Consider the following 24,792-nt stretch of genomic DNA (forward strand, 5'->3'; position numbering starts at 1 on the left):
ACACAGTGGCGCCTGCGCTGCGCAGTGGAGGGGCGTTCGCTTCGTCGACGCGTTTCTGAAGAGCTTTCTGATACCGCGATGAAGTTACGCATTGCTTTGCGCGCCGAGACGCCTTCTCCTCTGATGCGAGCGTGGCAGCGTGAACTGCGTGAACGCTTTCAGCGCTTGACTGCTGCTTCGTCCCTGGCGGCAGCAGCATGGCGCTGTAGACACAACCCATGTGCACATCCCGAGGTGCTGCGCTACGCGAGACATTCCTTTTTTGGGCAATCAGAGTCACCTGTCTCTATGACAGCACAAATACCACCTGCGCAGCGGCTTCCTACGCGTGATCGATCTGTTTTCTTGGCGCATTTTGAAGCAATGTCGTGTTCGGCCATGCGGACTAACTGTGATGAAACACCGCCAATGCTTAGAAGTTTGCCCCGTATTCCTCAAGAAGTTGCAGATTGCCTGCACATCCCTCCGTCGGCTGAAGAGGTAAAGGTGGCACTGAAATCTATGAAACGTGGAACGGCCCCAGGGCCAGACGGTTTACCTGTTGAGTTTTACTTGACATTTTGGGATGAGATTGGTGCTACAATTACCGCGGTAATCCGGCGATGCTACGAGGACGGTGTCTTTCCATCAAGTTTTCGAGATGGACGCATTGTGCTTATTCCAAAGGGTGATTCTTCCTCTGTTAATCCTGAAGATTGGAGACCTATGACGCTCCTCAACGTTGACTATAAGATATTCGCGGCGGTAGCCGTTCAACGTTTGAGGGGTCTGTTGAACACCCTAATAGGTCATCACCAGACTTCATCAGTGCTTGGACGAGAAATACACAGCTTGTCATATACGACACGGGATATCATAGCTTATACTTTGTCGCGATCTGCGCGTGGTATCCTTGTGTTTTTGGACCAGGAAAAAGCGTTTGACCGACTAGAGCACGCGTATATCTTTAAAGTGCTCACAGCCTTCGGCTTTTCTCATTCGTTTGTGAAAATGATTAAAAATACGTACACTGGTCTGAAAAGCACACTAGTTCTGGATGGTTGGGAAAGTGCTGCCTTTTCCATAACACGTGGGGTCCGTCAGGGTTGTCCATTGTCTCCTGTGCTATTTGTCCTCAGCCTTGAGCCATACTTGCGTGCTCTTGACGCGGATTCACGTGTCCGGGGTCTTGCGCTTCCTGGTAGCGGTGTCGTGAAAGTCACAGCTTTCGCTGATGATATAACCCTGTACCTTTCAGATGAAGATAGCCTTTCACGCAGCCTGCATGTATTTTCCCAGTATGGCGACATTTCAGGTGCAGCGTTGAACATCTCCAAATCCCGGTATTTCTTCATTGGCTCTCCAAACTCCAGGCTTAGCGCCGGTGTTCCCATTCAGCCGGCCGCGTCCCTTCGTATTTTAGGTATTTCATACAATCACTACGGCATTTGCGAATCTGTTTGGTTAAACGCTCTCGAGGAAGTAAGACTGAAAATTCAGGATGCACAGGATTTTGACTTCCCGCTTCTTGAGCGGAGGTACCTTGCGCAGACTGTATTTTGCGGTCGCATTTGGTACCTTTCTCACGTCGTGCAACCATCTTTACGTATCGTGCGATCACTACAGTCTGCTTTGTGTTCCTTTTTTTGGTCAGGCGGCACTGAGTTGGTCTCTCGCGCGGCACTGGGACAGCAGCGTGCTCAAGGAGGCTTTGCTTTCCCTTCAGTGTCCATACGCTGTCGGCTGCTGGCACTGCGTTTCCTTTTGCGCCTAGTGCAAGGGGAGGAATCTCCCGCACGAACGCTTGCATACTACTTTCTGGGTACTCACCTTCGCCATTTGATGCCTAATGCGCAACTTAACAGGGGGCCACAGTCAATAACACTTCCTGCGTTTTATGCAACAACTGTTGCATTTTTTCGCCATGTCAAGTCGAGCTGTCCTGGCATAGATGTTTTGAACAACCACATAGTTGAGACAACTGCTGCTTTGTTGCTTCCGTTGGTCCCGCCAGCCCGCCGTGCTCGCTCTAGACGGGTGTCTTGGAGCTCCTTAACGGCTTCTTTTCTGCCTGGACACCTTCGGGACTTCATGTGGCGCCTGGGATGGGGTGTACTTCCCACTCTCGACCGCCTCGAAAGGTGGAGAATAGTCCAGTCAGCAACATGTCCGAACTGCTCCCTTCGGGAAACAAATCAGCATTTTCTGAGGCATTGCATCATTGCTCGCGTTTTTTGGAGAGCCGTACATGCTGGATTTCCCTGCCTCAGAGTAAATCGCTTCGTTTCTTCTGGGCGTTGTTCGCGAGGCCGCTTCGCTTGTCTTCTCATTGTTGCCGGCGCTTTCTGCCTCTGGCGCAACCGCTGCGAGGCGGTTGCAGCGGGCCGCCGCCGCCGCGCGCTCTACCCGATCCTAGAACGATTGTACTCGGAGCTGCTGTCTGTTTTGTCGGAGGAGCTCTTCTTCCTCGGTGAAGAGGAATTTCTTCGGCACTGGTCTTGCCCTTTTGTGTCGGTCTATGACGGAAGAGTGAAACTTGTCTTTCGGCCGGCCTGGTATTGGTAGGCTGAACTGTCGATGTGCCGGCAAAAATGGCATGCCAACATGTAAATATGCAAAATGCACATATTTATGTTTTATTTGTCTCTTGTTTACCTTGAAGTATTTTGTGGTTGTGTTTGAGTGAACCATCGAATGTACATGTTTTTTCAACGTCATCTCATATCCATGTTCATGTAAATGACGTCTGTCTTGTCATCATCGTTAGAGTATGTCTAAGACGGAAATGTTCTGTTGAGTGTTATTGACGTTTGTGGCAATAAATTTTTTCTAAACGCAAGGGTTGGGCCGCAGTGCCATGAACTGGAACCGGTGAAAGGGGGGGGGGGAAGTAGACACGAAGCGCAGATCGTAAGAAAGTGCGCGAGTGTAACCTCTCGTTTCGTTCTTAGAACGTCGGCTGGATTGCGGTACTTCTACATGCTGAATATATGATGAAAAGACGTGAGTTGGTGATACTTGGAGTGTTCTCTAGGTGAACGGGCAGATGCATGGACGGACGCACGGATCGATGAACGAACGGATAGACGCATGGATGGACGGACGCACAGATGGACAAATGCACGAACGGATGCACGGATAGACGGATGAACTGATGGATGGACGCTTCGCCCCACTCATCATGATGCACTTCGCGGATGTGCTATCATTTTTTCGGCCAACTGCTTAGATCCCAATGAGGTCTGCCATAATGAAATTCAGGGCCAAAGGTAACAATGTAACATCACGCCGGAAATTGTTCATGTACACGTCACATAAACCGGTTCGAGAGACTGTTCCTGCTTTCGCTCTTTGTTTACATCGCAAGCTTTACCTCCACTGAAACGGGTGACCATGGTTCTTCCACAACAATGCAAGTGACGTGCGATGCTTCTTCTGTTTGCAACCGAATGCATGGCTTGGCGGAGCAGCAAGTGAAAAGTATCTGGCGCGAAAGCAGCTCCTTTGAAACAACCAGTAAAATGCCCGAATTTCTCTCGATCGACTAGTGAAACATGAATTTACCACAGCACAGCAAGAAATCCTTTTTTGCCATTTATAAAAAATCCCGTTAGACACTTTGAAGCAAAAAAAATCTGTACAAAGGTTAAAGCACACGAACATAACTTACTTGCCGTACGAGAACAGACTGATCCACCCAGGGAAGATTCGGGGGTTCTGTGTGAGCAACAGAAGAATCATCCCACAGGTGAAGAACAGCGCGGCCGCTTCCTGAAACCTGGAAATAAAATGTTTGCGCAGCGAATGAATCTGACCGCGTCGCATTGCAGGTGGCTCATTTAGTGTAAGAAATGACGGCGCTTAGTTCCATATTTCCAAATGTTTTACATGGCATTAGAATACTATACCTTCATTTCGAAACGATGCCTGTATGGTTACCATGGATGAGAATACAGTATAGCTGGTAGCAGGACCATGAGAAAGCATACGAATACATTTGTACATATCAAGAAAAACGTGGCTGATCCTTACATCATAGGAATAGATATAACACGAAAATTAGGCTTTTCTTCGCAGATGTAATTTGAATGTTTATTGTGCATTGACGCATGACAGCTTGCGCAATATTTATTGTGTTTGGCAGCTATAGCACTATTTGAAGTGCATAAATGCACAGTGATCCCTGTAGTAGTACATCTCCATCTCGACGACTAACGCCCATGACCATGAAGTAACCATCATGGTACTTGAAGTTGTTAAGCTTTACCTGGACACAATATATTACGAACCCCACTCTATGTCGGCATTCACACGCCCATGAAAGGGCAATTTTACCACAGTGATGAAAAAGTGAATGTGATAGCTACAAATAGGAATGTCACACGAAGAACGACAAGCCGTTCAAAAGTTGCAGTGCGTTTTTCAAGCACAAAGGACGCACGAACAGAACAGACACAGATCATGCGTGTAGCAACGATTTTCAGAGCTGTGACTTATTTGTGTTTGAACAGCATGTTCTTTGCGCAAACGCAGCCGTTGCATCCAGTGACTTCGTTCTCTAACTTTATTCGAAACGTTGCGCGCCCGGATGACCATGTCCGGCAGAGTAACGTGGAGCGCGCGCTCATCGTAATCAGCGGAGTTAAGACCTCTGAAGGTCGCCCTTCACACAATATCGCCAGTGATAGAGCCCTGAATACCACCAACGTGAAGTGGTGTATTTAATTAGCTCGCCATTGGTTTGTTGCAGAATGTATGACTTGGGGTGGAGTCATCTAGCGCTGAGGACTGCAGAACGAGAGGTTGGGGGTTTTATTTCTTGTGTAGAATAGTTTTTTTTGTCATCTGTTAGTGTAGATTTTAAAACGTCATATCCGGGACGCAAATACGCGAGTCAAGTTTGGTGACCGCCGTAATAAAAAGGTTTCCTGATAACAGTAAGAAAGCAATATTTTGTTTTCTAAGAATTTGCGACTTTGTGCAAACAGCCGACCTTCCTAATACGAAAGAAAAAGCAATGAATCCTTTCTTAGCATAAATATACTAGCGCAAACTATGGTCAACAAGGCAGATCAGATATGTATTGCCAACAACACTTGAGAGTTTAAAAAGTTTCGACGTGACCCACAAGAATTTTTACAGATTTTGGTTGTGATATATCCAGAGAAAATGCGCTCTTTCAGCTAAATTTGACAGAAAATATTCTTATCTAAAAGCTATTGCGAGCATTATAATAAACTACGATGAGAATTTTATAATAAACGTCATACTGAGGCAGATATTTGTACCTTATTTTTAAATACAGTCTGTTGTGATTACTGCTGCTGTATTTGAAATTGTCTTTTGCAAAGGAATGACGCTTTAAATTTGTAAAAAGCTGCTTAAGGACTCCGTGAAACTACCCCGAATGTGTTTTCGGGCTTGCAACACAAGTGCTTTGTCATTATGCTGCAGTGAGGTTGATTTTACTGAAGGAAATATTTTCTGTACGAGCCTTACACAACAACAAATACAAGTTCATACTCATTCTTCACTTATTCCTCACTACTTATCTGAAAAATCAGCTCACAGTGCCACTTTCGGTCAGAATAGCTTTACCCCTTGGCGATATGCTTGGATGCACCACGCCTAAAATTTGTATTTTGTGTTCAATGTTACATCTATTTGTAAAGAGAGAGAAAGAAGGAATGTAGGAAATGTAGGGAGGTTGACTAGACTTTGCGTGCAGTTTGCTACCCTACACATGAGGAGGGGGAGAGTTGAGTAAAAGAGAGAGAGAAGGATAGACACATGTCACATCGCACACACAATGCCGAGTTTCACAGGCGGTCCCTCAATGAAGTTGCTGTCAAGTATCTCAGGAGGGCTCGTGTGGGTTTCTGTGCTGATGGGATGCACGACCAGGCTCCTAAGATCTACATTACATTCTATATGTAAAAAAAAACAAGGGTTGTAGTCAGCATGAGGTAACCATTAGCGGCGTGTTGTGTGTAGCACAATTAATGCGGCTGATGCAGAGCGCGAAGCCAGTTCCCGACCCGTCAACTGATGAAGCTGATCGGTTCCACGAAGGCGAACACGGAAGACCTACGAACGGGAACTAAAGGAGACACCTTCGTTCACACGGTTCACGACCGGAGCCGTCAAGGTCACCCCCACTTGGGACTAGAAGGGGAAGGCTTACTCGGAAGAGTGTCGGTAAGAAGCAGGCCGGGCGCTGCCATCCGAGCTTAATACCCCTGTCACACGGCCCCCACAAAACTCCGTTGAACACCGTCAACGTAAATCTCCCCTAGGGAGTCCGACGCGGAAGGAGTTGTGGCAGTGTCACACGGCAATGACAAGGTTGTAACAGTTGCCGCGAGGGGGCTCAGCTGGCACTGTTTGATTTTCGGAAAAGCATTCTATGTTATCTCTATTGATTTTTTCTGAATACTTGTTATGTGGTTTTTACAAAAAAGCACTATTAAGTAGGTGTGCGACCAACAAACCATTCAAAATACTAAAAAAAACGAATTTGCTAAATGTAGCGATGCTGCTAGTGACGCTGGCCACATTGTGCTTTTAGTTGTTTTCTTGCCTGTGTACATGCCCGGTACGAGAGTTCTTGTGCTTTCTTGCCTCGTGAGCGCACATTTTGTGTTCTTCAGCCATGAGTGACACAGCGGACGACGTGAAGAAGTGGCACGATATTGCGCTGGTAATGACGTTGATTGGCTGGCACCGCCCGGCCCGACTCGTGAGGCATGGTGTGTAGGGCATCGGTGTTGAGAGTAAGTGAACTTTGGCGGGCGTAAATATATGTAAACAAACACGCGTTGTGAATGAGTACTACAACGAAAGAACGCTTAATATTATTACGAGGCAGTGGGCATGGCTCTACCGTCGTGGACAACAGTTCGATGAAAAAGAAGTGGACTCGCCGCGCGAGAGACTGGCAGCTCTGAAGCGTCACTTTGGCATGTAAATATAGGAAATACGCTCATTCCTCTCTTCCGTGTGTTTGCGAGCTCCGTAACAAATTGGTGGGAGTGCTGGGTAACGAAGCGCCATACAACGGAGCTCCGCAGTGGTCGTCAAATCGGAGTTTCCGTGATGGAACACGGGACTGATCCCACGGCCACCTCTCCATCGGCTTCGGCGACGCCCGCACCATCCACGGCAACGCCTCCACTGGCCCCACCCCCACCCACGTACGTGCTGACGCATCCGAAGCATCCTGGAACGTTCTGCGGTACGGACCAAGTTGATGTCGACGACTGGATAGCCGACTACGAACGCACCAGTGCTCTCAACCGGTATGATCCGACTCTTATGCTGGCCAATGTGCTGTTTTACCTGAAAGGCACGGCCAAAGTCTGGTACGAGAACCATGAGGAGGAGATCGGCAGTTGGGACACCTTCAAGGAAAAGCTTCGCGACTTATTTGGGAAGCCCATCGGTCGAAAGGCGGCTGCAAAGAAGGAGTTGTCTATACGTGCTCAGACGTCCACAGAGCCGTATATCTCATATATACAGGACGTGCTGGCTCTATGTCGTAAAGTTGACAACGACATGTCGGAGTCTGACAAGGTTGGCCACGTCCTCAAGGGCATAGCGGACGACGCGTTCAACCTGCTAATGTGCCGGAACTGTGCGACCGTCGACGAAATTATTGAGGAATGCCGGCGTTTTGAACTGGCCAAAAGCAGGCGGATTTCAAGATCATTTACTCGACTGCCGAACACCGCAGCGACGTCCTCCTGCGAAGATGGACTGTCCTCCCATCGGCAGTCTTCACCAGCGTCTGAAATTACGCGAATTGTCCGGCGGGAAATCGAAGCAATTACACCTACTCTTCCCGCCAACGGCCACGTCGATTTGCAAGTACCTCAGGTTTGCTTGGTACAGTCGATTGTGCGGGAAGAACTGAGCAATTTGGGCTTCGATGTCTGCGCCGTTGCTCAGTCTCGACCAATTGGCTTCCGTTCAAGGTCGCCGCCTCGCCCCAGGTCACCACCCCAAGAAAGGTCTTATCCACGCTCTCGCAATCCGGCCGAATGGAGAACTGCGGATGATCGGCCGATCTGCTTTAACTGCCGCCGCATAGGTCACGTCGCACGGTATTGCCACAACCATTGGTCTTCGTCCCGAAACCAGTATAACACTGCTCGCCGCACCGATAGCTACCGTCGTTTCCAACCTCCTGAGCCGATCGCCGACAACTACCGCCGGCCTCTGCCCGTCGATTCCTACGCCTGCGATGCCCCTGATACGCAGCACAGCCGCTCACCGTCGCCTCGACGTCACCAGTCTCGTTCGCCGCCAGGACGTCGCCCGTCGTCCCCTTCTCCTCTACGACGACGCCCGACCTCCCCGCTCAATTCTCACCAGGGAAACTAAGCGGTGCAGCTCTTGGAGGTGAAGCTGCATCCTCGGTACCGACCTCAAATCCTCTCCTTGTACTGCCGACACGACGAAATTTGATCGACGTCGACGTTGACGGCCTGACTGTTTCTGCACTTGTTGACACTGGGGCGCATATTTCTGTGATGAGTGCCCGACTTCGTCGCCGCCTGAAGAAAGTGCTCACACCGGCTGCCCCTGGCGTTATTCGTGTCGCCGACGGAAGAAGTCTTGCCATCACAGGAATGTGCACAGCACGCATCACTATCGCCGATCACCCCACATCTGTTCTCTTTGCAGTTATTGAGCAGTGCCCAAATGACCTAATTCTTGGTTTAGATTTCTTGTCCACCCATGCTGCTCTCATCGACTGTGCAACCGGCGTTCTTCAACTTGAACTGCCTCGACTTGGACCTGTGCCGTCCTCACCGTCACACCGCTTGTGCGCTGTTGATTATGTTCGGCTGTCACCGCAAGCCACCACGTGTGTTGCCTTAACGATATCACCAGCTCTTCCTGACGGTGACTACATAGTGTCTCCATTGGTGGATGTGCTCTTGGCTCGAAGTGTTGCTGTGCCGCATACAATCGTGACTATTGTGGACAACTACGTTCAGCTTCCGCTCCTTAACTTCAGTAGTTCGACCCAAGTTCTCCCGCAAGGCATTTCGTTAGCCCACGTTTCCCCACTTGATGCATGTAGCATCGTGGCATTGGACCCTGAAGACTGTTCGTCCCCTACTGCAGCCAGCCGAGCAAACGCACCTAGCGACGAAATCACGATGATGATCGCCCCTGATCTTCTGCCCTGTCAATTGGCGCAACTTCACCACGTTCTGACTACCTACCGAGATATTTTCGACTTCGATGACCGCCCTTTAGGGCAAACGTCCTTCGTGCGTCATCAAATACATACCGGCGATGCTAATCCTGTTAGACGGCGACCGTATCGTGTTTCCCAGTCCGAACGCCAGGTCATACAACGAGAAGTCGAGAAAATGCTCTCCAAAGGAGTCATAGAGGCCTCTTCAAGTCCATGGGCGTCACCTGTTGTTTTAGTGAAAAAGAAGGATGGCAGCTGGAGATTTTGCGTTGACTACCGTGCCTTGAACAAGATAACCCGCAAAGACGTATATCCGCTGCCACGAATCGACGACGCCCTTGATTGCCTTCATGGCGCGCGATACTTCTCATCTATTGATCTGCGTTCGGGCTACTGGCAAATTTCTGTCGACGACTTAGACCGAGAAAAGACTGCCTTCATCACACCGGACGGCCTTTATCAGTTCAAGGTTATGCCTTTTGGGCTGTGCAACGCCCCGGCAACGTTCGAACGCATGATGGACTCTCTTCTTCGTGGTTATAAATGGTCCATCTGTCTTTGCTACCTCGACGATGTGATTGTTTTTTCCCCAACATTTGAAACTCACTTAACTCGTTTGTCGACCATTTTAGCCGTTTTTCGTCGAGCAGGACTCCAGCTGAACTCGAAAAAGTGCAATTTCGGCCGACAACAAATCACGATCCTTGGTCATCTTGTAAGTGCTGCTGGCGTCCGACCTGACCCTGACAAGATTAGCGCTGTCAAGAATTTCCCTCTGCCTTCTTCAACCAAAGATGTTCGGAGTTTTGTGGGCTTATGCTCGTACTTCCGCCGCTTTATACGCGATTTCGCTACAATTGCACGACCACTAACTGATCTTCTCAAAAAGAACGTGCCCTTCTCGTGGGGCCAAGACCAAGCAGCTGCGTTTTCCACGCTGATCGACCTGCTCATTTCACCACCAATACTGGCTCACTTTGACCCGTCTGCGACGACTGAAGTACGCACAGACGCCAGTGCTCACGGAATCGGCGCCGTCCTCGCTCAACACCAGGGAGGCCAAACGCGTGTTATTGCGTATGCCAGCCGCCTTCTCTCCACATCTGAGCGAAACTATTCGATAACAGAGCGCGAGTGTCTTGCGTTGGTCTGGGCTGTAGCGAAATTTCGCCCCTACTTGTATGGCCGCGAGTTTTCAGTTATTACGGACCACCACGCTCTGTGTTGGCTGTCGTCGCTCAAGGACCCAACTGGTCGCCTAGGTCGCTGGGCTCTACGTCTCCAGGAGTATAACTTCGACGTAATTTATAAGTCGGGCAGGTTGCACCAAGATGCTGATTGTCTCTCGCGTTATCCGGTGGACCCTGCTAGCCTCGCTGTCCATGAAGGCGATTCTTGTGTGCTCGCCATATCTGATTTGCACGACATCGGCACAGAGCAGCGCCGGGACGCAACCCTCAAGAAGGTCATTCAGCGAGTATCTTCAGGACATTCCGACCCTTCTCTCCGTCAATATGTCCTTCGCAACGACATTCTGTATCGTCGCAACATGAAGTCTGATGGCCCGGAATATTTGTTAGTTATTCCCCAACACATGCGTGCCACTATTCTTCAACATCTGCATGACGCACCGACGGCGGGACACCTGGGTTTTTCACGCACCTATCACCGCGTGCGGCAACGGTTCTTTTGGCCTGGCATGTATAAATTTGTGCGCCGTTATGTCGCTGCTTGCGAGCGCTGCCAGCGTCGGAAACGTCCTGCTCTCCGTCCGGCTGGCCTGCTCCAACCTATCGACATTCCCCCGGAACCATTCTTCCGCATCGGCCTCGACTTGCTCGGACCTTTCCCGACGTCCGTGTCAGGCAACAAGTGGATCGCTGTCGCAACCGACTATGCGACCAGATACGCGATAACTCGTGCATTGCCAACTAGCTGCGCTACAGACGTCGCAGACTTTCTCCTAAATGACGTCATTCTGCGGCATGGAGCTCCGCGCCAGCTTTTGACGGATCGGGGCCGCTGCTTCCTCGCAAAAGTTATCGACGAAATCCTCCGGAGCTGCTCTACCGAACATCACCTTACTACTGCCTACCATCCCCAGACTAACGGTCTCACGGAGCGTCTCAACCGAACTCTTACAGACATGTTGTCTATGTACGTCTCTGCTGACCACCGTGACTGGGACGCAATGCTCCCCTACGTTACATTTGCATATAATTCGTCAAGACATGACACCGCCGGCTACTCTCCATTCTTTCTTTTGTACGGCTGCAACCCTGCGTTGCCATTCGACACACTCCTTCCTTCTGCTACTATCCAACCAACGGTGTATGCGCAGGACGCTGCTTCTCGAGCCCGCGTCGCTCGCCAAATCGCGCACACTCGGCTCAGTGCTTCTCAGGCCGCACAAAAAGTCCGCTACGATGACTCGCACCGCGACGTTGACTACCCTGATGACTCTCTTGTCCTACTCTGGACGCCGTATCGACGTGAAGGTTTGTGCGAGAAGCTCCTCCCACGATACACAGGACCCTACAAAGTTCTCCGCAAGGTCACCGACGTCGACTACCTCATCACTCCCGTTCAACCGCACTCATCCTCTGCTACACCATCTACTGATGTTGTTCATGTGTCGCGCCTAAAGCCCTACTATACTGCCAGTCCTGATTGACTTAGGGGCGCCGTGACGGCGCTTTGTTCGCCGGGGGTGATATTACGAGGCAGTGGGCATGGCTCTACCGTCGTGGACAACAGTTCGATGAAAAAGAAGTGGACTCGCCGCGCGAGAGACTGGCAGCTCTGAAGCGTCACTTTGGCATGTAAATATAGGAAATACGCTCATTCCTCTCTTCCGTGTGTTTGCGAGCTCCGTAACAATATTGCCAAAGTGTATTATACTTATGACTGCGGCCACTCAGTGCTGGAAATTTTTCTCTGACCTCTAGACTGCCGTACTCGGCTGCTGACCCGCAGGTCGCGGGATCAAATCCTGGCTGCGGCGGTTGCATTTCCGATGTAGGAGGAAATGGTGTAGGCCCGTGTGCTCAGATTTGGGTGCACGTTAAAGAACCCCAGGTGGTTGACATTTCCGGAGCCCTCCACTACGGCGTCTCTCATAATCACGTGTTGGTTTTGGGACGTTAAACCCCACAAATCGACCTCTAGACTGCCGGGGACGAGAGTACCTCGTTTTGCTGCGAAGGGAGATCGTTAAACTTCCTTTGCGAAATGCTCCGTTTGCCTTCGTTTGCGTAAGGATGGCCGTGTGACACGGACCGCATCTTCGTTGTCCTAAGGACGAGGAAGTTAAACGGTCTTCGCGGGTGCCCGTGTGACAGGGGTATAAGTCATTGTTGGCATGCACGTGTGTTGAGAATGCCGCGGGGACGCGACCACTGGGCTGACGATGGTTGCGGCACGGAGACGAGCATATCCTCCCCCGCTATACGTCATTACCGAGTGTTCTTTGGATGGCGGGGCGCCTCGCTGTCGCATGTGCATCTGGTAAGCGCAGATGGCTTGAGAGTGTACTCTCCGCGCTTAAGGAGGCTTCTATGAAGCGTCGTTTAATGAGAAAGCTGATGGAGCTCGAGCGTTAGGACGGCTACCGACGTAGGTCGGCCGATACACGGCCTGGCAAGGGAGACTGTGACACACGGAGAACCTATTCCTTTGCTTGTTGTATTTGGTAGAGGCACTGCGCCGTGCTCCCGACCGGCCTGCAAAAATTAGGTGCCTTTCTCCTCTTCTAACCACTATTTGGTAGCGTGGTCTTTACCAATGCAGTGTCTGTTATGTAAGTGTTTCTGCGTTTGGTTGTGATGATGCGAGCTCAACGTGTGATTGGCTTGTGTGAAGACCCTTTGTTCAACCGAGGGTTGAAAAGCGGATGTTCGAATTTGAAATGCGAGAGCGGAGGTTCGGGATGGACTCGGGCAGATGCCCGAGGCTGCAATAAAGCGTCTCTTCGCCGGATTACGGCTCTTCCTTCGCGCTGCCACCGTGCACTCGAGTCATCGAGGAGACCCATTCCGAACCTCAAACATCTTCCCTCCTTAGCTAGTGTACAAGCTAGTCGAGGAGGAGGAAATTAACTGATATGTTTGGTCTGACTTGAAGCCAGTTTTATCCATCCACAAGTTTTTTTCGTATACGTCAGGTTCAATGAATCAGTCAATCGAGCAATCATGAATGAATCAATCTATTCGACATGTTGCTTCGATGCCGTAAGCGCACCATGAAGGCACATCGAGATGGGGCTGGTCATACGGAGACAGGTTCCTTTTTATGCAAAGAAGGTGTTGTAGAGAGGTTCTCTTTCATGCAAACAAGGTGTTGTCTGACAAGTTTTCGGGTCATTCGATAGATCGATGGAATCAATTTATTGCCTGGCTTACCTCATTGCTCCAAGGTTGCTGTAGCGGCGTTCGAGTTCCTGCCTGATTTTCTCGCGGCTGTCTTGTTCCATGCCTTTCGGACTGGAATAGGGCGAATAGGAAGATCACTCGACCCGATTGTTTACTTCGGGGACCATAAATACTGTGCATACGCACAGGTTCAAATATATCATTACGTTTATCCATTGTTCCCGAATGCCCATAGTCATCTTCTTTATAATACACCAAAACGTTGTTGCCAGTATTTAGAAGACCAGTTGTGAGTAGTGTAGTGGAGCTTGCCCAATTTCTGTGACACATATGGGCTAGAGGTTATTTTGTACAAAGGACAGACAAGTGTTTTTGGACAGCCGCTTGCATCTTCACAAAAGCAAAATATAAATAAATGAAAGACTTCACCGATATCTTCAAACTATGACAACATATTCTGCCGAGAGATTTCTTAATTTTGGCCATGGCAACACAACATAATTTGCTTACGTTAGCTTGGCCACGATCTGTTGTATGTAAATCCACGCCAGAAAAGTGCACACCAACATTGGTGGCACGTTGTACAACATCCACGAGAGGAAGGTGAGGTCGTCTTGCTTGAACAGCCTGTGAACGCGAAAATGCCGTGGAGCTTAGCGTTGCAAGTAGCGAACGGTGCGACGAAGAAACAACCAAATCATAACAAAGATAGCAGTGAAAATTCAAATTGTCATTATTTTAACTAAGAAAGAAATGGTAGCTAGAAAATTTTTCGCGTACTTTGTACACACATTCAGAAACACAGTTCTGTCAATTTAACGAGTACAGAAATATTCAAATTCTGAGCACGTTTTCATTTCACTACAACACGTGTTATTGCGCAATGTTACTGAGAACTAACGCATAATATTTTTTGAAATGAAATGAACAGATTTTATTTCTGTAGAGATACAGAAAAATGAAGCGAAGCTAAAGTCCATTCGGCCTGACGTGGCTTCGCTACGCGAAAAAAGTTCAGCAAACAGTGCTACATTGAATAATAATTATCACAATACAATGATCAGCATAATAACATAAACACAGAAATAGCATAATAAAAATAGACTAATATAACCTTGTGCCTTAGTCATTATGATAGAAAGGTTCATCATATTTTTTTAGATATATATCGGGTGATTATACTTCTTAAGAATGGCAATAGCGTTGCACTTGGACCCATACTTTGTGTATAGCGACTAAGAGTTCTGCGGCAGCGTATAGTAGTCTGCCAAGACAAAGAGCTGAAGACTCCGCTCATGCTTATGAATGCTGACATGTAGTCGTATCAAACTCCGGAAGCTTACATGTGATACGTGACACGTGACACGTGGCGCCTTGGTCGTTATGTTTGAGAACCAATACCGAGTGGCCACCAAGACATCAAAAAACACGCGACGTTTGTTTGTCATCTTAGCATCTTTCGTATATTAAGTGACCGAATTCTCTAAAATATTGGTAAGCTATAAATATTATTACGACATATATTGCTGTGATGTTGTATTGTAAAGCCGTTCACATCGGCCGGCCATTCTATTCAACTTTTACCAGACAAGTCGTGGTATATGACGTTTAATCTCATAAAGCACGTCTCCATACAATTTCTCACATCCTGCGCAGTATAACACCGAAGGATCGCGAATGCGTGCATTGAGATATTTTTTAACTGATACAAGGATGGCTAGGGTACGCATAAAGCGCAGTTTAATTTTGAAGCCCAATAATCGCATCAGAGCCCAGATCTTTTGTAGCTTCCCACTATTTTTTCTGTGGCTGCGTAATGTCCAGCTTACTCGATGTACAGCGCCTGTAGAACCAAATTAGCTCCAGTGCCAATGAGCGATCCCGTGCCTCCGATGTTCGCGGCATAGGCGACTGAGAGCAGCATGACCTTGCGCATCTGGACCAGCTGCGATTCGTTCTCGGCTCTGCAAGATAAAGCGGCCCATTAGAGTACCGTAGAGACTCATCGCTTTTGCAAGAGACGAGAGTGAAGAGTTACAACGTAACAAATGAGCTGGTCTTGGGACGGGGGTCGTCAGTGGGGAGTGTCAATGTTTTGCGTTGGTCATTGCTTCTCTGAACCAAAGCGTTCTGACTTAAACAGTCAACGCCTACAGGAATGGAAATTATTCAGACCTTTCACAGAGAATACATAGGCACGTCATGGTGTTGCTAGTCATTCACCTGTTAAGAAAGAAGGCTATCTTACTTATAGAGGAGCTGATGCATTTATTTCATGAGTCCAGCTATATCGAAAATGAATCATACATCGGTAAGGATTCATTACTTCCTTTCGCAACTTTATACATATATATATATATAGGGAAAGAAGTGTATACCTAAGGGCTCGTTTTTCTGTGTTTAATTAACGAGACCTAACAGACAGTAATGCCAAGGAATGTACAGGGGAAGTTATTAGAACCAATGGAATGTAAATAAGAAGAAAGAAAAATGGATGAAAAAATAACCAGCCGTGAGCAGAAATATATATATATATATATATATATATATATATATATATATATATATATATATATATATATATATATATATATATATATATATATATATATATATATATATATATATATGAGATCTCACAGACAATAATAGCAAGGAAAGTATAGGAGACGTTAATAGACCGAATTGTAATGTAAATGTGAAGAAAGAAAAGTGGGTGAAAGCATGGCTTGCCGTGGGCAGGAACCGAATCTGCGGCCTTCAAATAACGCGGTCTTCGAACGCGGTTTGCATCGAACGCGGTCTGCAGGTTTGATGCGTTATTCGAAGAAACCTGGAGGCTTACAAAGAGGGTTATGCTTAAATTGAGGATGACGGAACGAGCGATGGAAAAAAAATGATGGGTGCAACCTCAAGAGACAAGAAGAGAGCAGAGTGGGTCTGGGAAAGGAACGAGTTAAGTATATCATAGTTAAACTGAAGAAGAAATGTCGAGTCGGGTACGTAGCGCGTAAGCAGGATAACCGCTAGTCGTTAAGGCTAACTGACTGGATTGTCAGAGAAGGCAAGCGGGTAAAATGAGATTAGAAAGTTTGCGGCTATAAAGTGACAGCAGCAAGCACAGGATGGAGTTGACTGGCCGAACATGTGTGAGGCTTTTGTCCTACAGTGGGTGTAGTTAGGCTGATGATGAGAAATATGATACCTTTCATGGCGTCATTATGGGCTGGGTTTGATTAATGTTGTTTCAAACAGCAAGAACGAGGCCTTCAAAAATTACCTTCCTTCACGGTTTTTGTTAGAAAGCCAGGGCTTGTCCTTATTAGTGCTGGTTTCTTGTTGTTCCCACTAAAGATGTACCCCTTAAATTTTTGTTTACAGAATATACAAAACGCTCTTTTTTGGGGGGGGGGGGGCGGGTGCCTCTGTAGGACATGTTCTGAATGCTTATATATAAAATCTTGGTGAGATTTGATAAACAAGTGGTGCATGCTATGTCCTGAACCATGAATGTCTGAGGCAGGGTTTTAACAGAGAAGGGAGTCTTTTCTTGACGACTAATTTGCCAACGCAATGCTCTGAGATAATATTCGCCTGTTTCTCTCGTTCATTCGACCGTTTATTTTTCTATGAGTGTCCGTTCTACGGTGCTAATGCCACTATACACAAAATTTCGGGAGAACAAATAGCTCAACTTACGGAGGCACGTCTTCGATGACTGGAGTCACCTCTTCGAAAACCGGAGTCCTCTCTTGGACAACAGGAGTCGTTTCTTCGACAACAGGGACAGGTGCAGGCTCATCTGGGGATGTCACCTGCACGGCTGGGGACTTCACGGGACCCAAAGACGTCCCTGCGTCTACTGCGTGTAGCGAGAGTGAAAGAGATACGGATGTTGACTCAACATATCGTGAAAACTTGCATCAATTCCTAAAGACCACGCTGCCCAGTTTAGAGCAAAAGAGTCGTCTAGCATATAACTGTACTTCTGAGAATGGTCAATGCTGATTCCTATGACAGATCTTTGGCTACACGGGTCTAATCTCAGGCCTCAATGCACCACTCGGAGAGCACACAGTTTATTTGGGAATGACTTATCCTAATAGTTCAGATTTTGCTACTATAATATGCCCTTCCATGATTATATCATTTAGTAGAATGAGCAGCTGCAGTATTTGATGAGGCAAGTATCAAAATATGTGCACATAGGTATACAAATGTATATCCTCTTCACTCGCAAGTTTTGATTCACTTCTCAAATGCTTACATCATATTTTCAAGGCACACAATATTACATCCCAAGAAAGAAATCAAAGTGATATGTGTTCTTGTGAGGGTTTTAGTATTTGTAATTGGAATAGAATGTAAATATTTTGTCGTTCTGTAGTCAGTGATGGTAATTTTTGACCCAGAAAGAAGGCAATTACAGCCTTTAAATGTGTGCACAATTGTGCTTCTATTCCTTCGAGGAAATTGAAAGTAATGTTTTTTTCAAGTTGGTTTTAGAACATGGCACGTAGAACAATATCAATATGATACTTAGTACAAAAATTACTAATACATTGCTAGTATATATTTGTGAAACATCGTAGTTTGTTCACTAAATTAGTCGGTCACAGACATAAACAACGTAGGATAAAAAAGGTGCATACATCAGTATACCTATCCACTGCTGAAAGAGCTATTTAAGAAACCGGGACTAGAAATCGTGATAGACATCGCAAAGTTTAGAGAATGCCAACTAAGGTAAACTATAGGAATAACTGGAGGTGTTTTGGCGCAGCTGCTTGTTATGTAGGAACCGTGGTTCTTGAAGCCCTTTCTGCGTTACTAAGTTGAGTAGATGCTTAGAATCATAGGTGAGTTGTACCTATGAGATAACATTCACAATAACATGTCTCGAAAATACGCATGCCTAAAGAAAAGCTCCAGAATTCACACAAGCTTCAGAAATTGATGCATCTGCTATCAAGGTGGAAATTCGAATCACCATCAAAACAAGTTGTTACTATATGAAGAGGATATTGCCATAAAAATAACACTCTTCCGATTCAATTGATTGATTGATATGTGGGGTTTAACGCTCCAAAACCACCGTTTGATTGTGAGAGACTCCGTAGTGGAGGGCTTCGGAAATTTCGACAACCTGGGGTTTTTTAACATACACCTAATCCTGAGCACACGGGCCTACAGCATTTTCGCCTCGATTGGAAGTTCAGCCACCGCAGCCGGGATTCGATCCTGCGACCTGCGGGTTAGCAGCCGATTACCTTAGTCCCAGACCACCACGGCGGGGCACTCTTCCCGTTCAATGCGGACGTTTGCGAAACGAGAGAAAATACTCGAAGACACTGAGATATTCAATGACCTGTTTTCTATACACGAGTCAGAAGGCTGTATTTTCCGTGTCATCAAGAAATAAATACAGACGATAACGGTATTTATAAAAGTGCTGGAAAATGTCGGCGATACAAGCGTCCTAACTGCTGTCTTAATAGTATTAAGTTTCTAGTATCTCGAACGTGGTACGTATAAGAAGAAGTGTAATTATGTATGTATTTCTGCCAAATTAATAATGTTCGTCCTAAGATATAAGACACACCAATAAAAACAATACCACGGGAAACGAAGATTCGCTTAGCTCCCCTTCGAAGCTTATACTGCGTTACTAAGTCAATAAAATATAACTAATGACATTGATAGTTATGTTCTTTGCCATTTCGTCAGAGTCCTCAAGCCGGGGAAGGTGATGAGGACTGCGTGTCCCCGTTTGCGGAGCAGAGTCCCGAGGTAGTACTTGCACCATCTGGAAGAACTCGCGGCTATGAACGTTAACGCTTTGGGGCCTGCGCACGAGCTAACTCTTTGTGTGGGGCCCATGGGGTGACACCCGGGTGGTTGCCCGTGGATACATTGTGGTGGGTCGACCGTCGGCGACACTCCATTCACGTTAACTTGTTAATTTGTTTTTGTGTTGTAGTGAAATATTGTACGAGGTTGTTTGAAATGTTACCAGCGGTGTATTTGGTTTGGTGGACGATATCATCACTACAAATGCGAATTGGTAAATGTTCACGTTCAGTTTGCCTTACCACATCTACTGTGTTATGTGTTCCGAGATAGCGATGTTTTCCGAGACCCCACAACGCCCAGCTGACATTTTGATTACTGATTTTTTTCCCTTGGGATGTGTCAGAGGCATAAAAAATTTTTTAAGCAAATATAAAAGTTTGAAGCAAACAGCTTTGTGGATGCGTGTTTACTGCTGTGCTACACAGATATATAATACAAAATTTTTGAAGCATGGGATTTGTCTGGAAAGAAATTCGGAACGTGTATTGCTGGACACTATAAATGTGGTTGTATATTGTATCTATTTTCCAAATGCACTTTGAGCGACCATTTTTTATTATATGCTCGTACAGTTTATTTGTACAGACACGTCTAGGTTGAATCAGCTCTACAGGCTTCCCACAAGCCACGCATGTGCGCAACCGTAGGTACACATACTTGGCAAGCATGTGCACGTTTGTGTATTTACGGTTGCACTGCACCCCGGTTCCACAGCGTATTCGCATGCTATTTCGGAAGGATGACCTCCCAAGCATATCACCTACACCGAGCATAGTCATGTATGAGGATGACACCAATACTTTATTTTCAAGCACATCACTAAAGCAGATTGAAAAAGAAAGTAATGATTGATTAAATCTATTGTCTGACGGGATGAACTTAAAAAAACTTTAATTTGAATGTTACGAAAACTAAATAATAGTATTTAAGGCAATAAATATACCAATGCCTCCTAATATTACGGTTTTATTCAAAGGAAAGCAGATAGAGCGAGTAGCAACGCAAAAGCTTTTGGGTGTATGGTTTCAAGAAAACCTCTCTTAGGGCAATCATGTAAATGAGCTGAGCAGTGGCCTTAGGAAAGTAGTAGGCTCTATATATAAAATTAGTAGTCTTATACCACTACCACTAAAAAAAAAGCAATGTGCTACGCCCTTTTTTACTCAAAACTTAGTTATTGTGCATTAGTCTGGAGAACAACTACTGCAAAAATTACGACAAATTAATTAAACTGCAAAAAGAGGTAATAAGAAGTTTCGAAAACTATCATGGTTGGCCGCGAGACTAACCCACGCACACAATATTTTTAATAAACATTCACTGATGAAAGCAAATCTAAACTTACTTTTATAGATTACTATTGCTTATAAAAAAGCAGTACTATTCCATGTTAGTAGTACACCAATTTTATCTCCACGGTATCAGTTACGCCACCAAACAACAATGCCATGACTCTTGCAAACAAACTACGGACGCTAGGACCTACACTATAAAATACCCCGGCTATTAAACACTGTAAGGAATGACATAGACTTTTACGCATCCCATTTAGAACGACATGTAAAAAAACTTAGTCATACGTTCTATGATAACTTATTAATGACATAATTATACACCGTCTATACTTGTCCTTTTCACTGTTTTATTACAGTTCCAATCTTCATTATTTAATGCATCGGGGTACATAATCTTGAACAGTTCGAATGATGTGTTTTTTTTCTATGAAGTGTTTTGCATGATATGTTTTGTTTCATGAAGTGTTTGCACGATATTGTTATTTTACATTAAGTGTTTCGTTCTATCGTTTCAAGAAGTGTTTGCAAACGTTTTTGTTGCCTAGAGGTATTTTATATGATGCGAAACTTTATATGCTCTGTTTGCATTTAGTTATATACAAGCTAATGCTTTATTGTTTTACATGCATCAAAGTCATTTTTATGCATGCCGAATGCCCAAAGGAGCAAAAGCCTCTGTCAGGCCACATAGTCTTTAGCTCTTGCTCCCCTCTTTGTAAAACGAAAGAAATAATAAACCAAACACAGATACCGTCAAATATATAAACCAAGAATCAGTCACCTTGGGCCTCTTTGGTGAGGATCTGTAGATGATCCATTACTGCCATGACGATGGGAACCATAATGGAGGCAGACGCTGTGTTCGAAATCCACATCGATATGAACATCGTGAACAGCATGAAACCTAACAGAAGCCTGAAAAAAAAAATGTGCACTACTTTTGTACAAACGCCTTTTATAATGAAAAAAAACAGAAAAATAATGAGTACATAAAATCTTGCATAGTTACGTAATCTACATTTCCTAAGCACAGGTGTCTGGGAAACTTCTACATTTCAATAATATAGTGACTGTTGCCCTTACCTGCGGTTGCTGGTGCCGACGGCTAGAAGTGCTCTAAGGGCCAGGCGCTGGTGCAGGTTGCTCACTTCGATAGCAGCTGCCACCACCAGCGCTCCGAACATGACGAAGCCTATGTCCTGAAGCACATTGCCCATGCAAGATAAGCGGAAAATCGATTATATGTGCAGTGAAGCATATACGCTTACCATCGTTAACTAACATTACGTGAAGTGCTGCAGAGAAAATACTGAACTCAGCAAACTACTGTAAAATGATTGAAGATTGATACTGCGGAATTTATGTCCCCTTATGGCGTCAGTGTTCCTCGGTACGGAAACATGAATTCTCAAACTAAATCTACATTATGTTTCTCATCTCACTACCGTTATTTTATTCAAGTACTGCAATGTAACAATACATAATCGCTTCGACGGGAGCAGCGATTTCCCATCTTTCTGCGATGCTCAGCTTTACATACCGATGGCTGCTATGCATAGGGGCTTAGTATATGAGGGCGTTCCTTCCGAACAGTTAGTTTCATTTATTGATTATTAGGAGCCAGGAGGTCAGCACATAAGAGGTGGTTCCGAAAGTATTTTAGAGCAACTCATTTATTGGTTTTTAAGGGCCAGGTGGCCAGCAGATAAGGGGTGCCGGCGAAACTACTTTAGAGAAATACTTTGACTTACATTGAAATACAGCTTCGTAGCTTGGGCAGTGGTGAGCACGCCGAACAGGGGGAATAACACGAGTGGCATGAGCGCCGTCACCGGAAGTGGAATGGGCTCTGCCGTCCAGTAGAACGACATCCAGAGCATCACATACGCACTGAGGCCGGCCTGAGAAGGACAGAAATTTGGTGTACACACGCATAATCACCATCTCCTACTCGCACAGAAACAAGAAGATGTGCTTTGAAGACGTCATAACTAATTCTATACAATTTAGTCGTAACAAAAAATTAGATGGAGGCGGCCGTGGTCTCTAGAAACTTCTGTCTCAGCAAATAGTCCAAGGAATGTTTACTCCACTTGCACCCGTACAGCGTTTAGGTCTGTGTATTGAAAATGGTGCCATTCAATCTACGATGACAAATATGGGGTTTAATTCTGTTTAGTTCAAATATTCACTTGATACGTTTCTAAATACACACTTGCACTTTTCTTTCGAACGTTTATTACGATGGCGTAGTATGGACACTCTCGATAGCTTCTTGACGTCGGCATTGCCGTTTTCTTTCAGATAAAGTGCATATGAATAACACCCCCCCGTTAATCGTATGTTCTACCCTAGGGTAAAAGCGCGTGAGTGGGGCCGATGAATGAGGCACTTGCGGAGATGAAACTAGCAGACCCATTACTCATCACCATAAGTGCAAAGTCTGCCTTCCAATGCTGCTCGAGCAAAGAGAAAACACTGCGCCTGTCTTGAAGGACATTAAAAGACATAGGGAAGGGGGGATGTCGCCTGAGTATCATCAGTGAAGTTTGACAAACTAGTCGCGTGGTCGCGATCGCCAGCTCACGTGCTATCTCAGCATGCATCGGCGATTGGCTCGTGTACCTTTCTACGTGCTGCGCTCTCGACGCGAGTAGACGGCGAAATCCGCTTCTCTCCATGGAGTGGCCGTATTTTCTTAGCGTTTTGCAAGGTTACGTGAGACTAGATCTAAAAGAGCGAGCTGCTACAAATTATGAATTAGTGCCACGAGCGTCTCTTGTTTAATATCACTGATTGATTGACTGATATGTGGGGTTTAACGTCCCAAAACCACCCTATGATTATGAGAGACGCCTTAGTGGAGGGCTTCAGAAATTTTGACCACCTGGGGTTTTTTAACGTGCGCCCGAATTTGTTCACTATCACTGCGGTGACAGGTACGGTACAGAAAACAATTTATTACACCGCATTTTGTGGAGATGACCCAAATATTGCCATGAATTTTCGCGATTGCGATCAATGCACGAAGTTTTTGAGCAAAACTTAGAGCAGTATGTGATGAAACGTTTTTTCCATGTGCCATGGTGCATTCATCGAAATTCATCAAAGATGTAATTATTTACGAGTATAAAGTAATGTCAAGCTCACCTTACTGTTCATGTAAAACGGTAGCGGTAGCAGTATCACGGGCACGGCTACCACGTAGATGAACTGCCACGACCTGAGCAGTGTATTTACGAGCCTGGACTCACTCATGGCCTTTCATGCAATGTAGGCTGGACGTCAACCTGGGTTGGAATTGCATGTTTGTGGTGGCACTCTCTAGGGCAGCTGTTGTAGGGACCCTGTGGCCGATACTTAAAGAATATCCGCCGCAAACTGACCAGACCTCAAAAAATAAGTGTTTCAGTAAAAAGTGACCAAACATATAATACTAAGCGTGACATCGTTAATATTATTTAAAAACGATGCGGCTGTTGGTTCCGGAACCAATGCGATAGTCACCCCCTCAGGTCCTGAAATAGGGGTGGCATGCCCACAGATCAAACTATTAGGAGAAAAAGCTTCTAACCACTTCAAAAAATGTCGCTTCCCTTGAACAAATAAAAAATCTTCTGAATCTCTCTATGTTTTTTTTTCACCGACAGCGCTACCAGTTCTCGTTTCGTTCACGTATTTTCATGTTAGAGTCACTGTTGAGGAGTGTAAGGCTGGCGCTCTGTCTTGCAGCCCTTGCCGCAGTACAACTGAGCGCAACGACGTCAGGACACCTCTTTGTCTTACTTTTTGCTTGCCCTCATCAAAGCCCATGAAAAGGACGTAGACTGAAGGTGATTGCGTGCCTGTACTTCGAAGACCATTTTTAATAATTATGTTACCTCTCTTCAAGGTTTAACTGTGCGCTTTCTTATGATTTTGCCCATTTTAATTTCACCGCACGGAATTCCATAAGAAAATTTAGGAAATGGAAGCACGAGCTGAGGATTTGTTTCTGAAGGGTTCCAGTCACGAAGCATCATCACCAACTTGTCAGGCTTGTCATTTTTTAAGCATGCGACGGCTTTTAATGTGCACTGCTCCTTGA

General features: G+C 46.1%; 1 protein-coding gene across 1 annotated transcript in view; it reads right to left on the bottom strand.

The window, feature by feature from the left end:
- Positions 1–23,963, bottom strand: part of LOC142793095 (Na(+)/citrate cotransporter-like) — a 35,495-nt gene extending 11,532 nt beyond the window's left edge. Inside the window, exons 1-9 of the mRNA XM_075885739.1 lie at positions 23,856–23,963; positions 22,457–22,606; positions 21,789–21,904; positions 21,487–21,620; positions 17,257–17,419; positions 15,387–15,521; positions 14,068–14,184; positions 13,588–13,668; positions 3,650–3,757 (exon numbers count right to left, since the gene is read on the bottom strand). Coding sequence (XP_075741854.1) covers positions 3,650–3,757; positions 13,588–13,668; positions 14,068–14,184; positions 15,387–15,521; positions 17,257–17,419; positions 21,487–21,620; positions 21,789–21,904; positions 22,457–22,606; positions 23,856–23,963 — 1,112 coding nt within the window. The remainder of the gene's footprint in view (positions 1–3,649; positions 3,758–13,587; positions 13,669–14,067; positions 14,185–15,386; positions 15,522–17,256; positions 17,420–21,486; positions 21,621–21,788; positions 21,905–22,456; positions 22,607–23,855) is intronic.
- Between the last annotated feature and the right edge of the window lie 829 nt (positions 23,964–24,792).

Source organism: Rhipicephalus microplus, chromosome 2, assembly GCF_043290135.1.
Source record: "Rhipicephalus microplus isolate Deutch F79 chromosome 2, USDA_Rmic, whole genome shotgun sequence".
Taxonomy (NCBI): domain Eukaryota; kingdom Metazoa; phylum Arthropoda; class Arachnida; order Ixodida; family Ixodidae; genus Rhipicephalus; species Rhipicephalus microplus.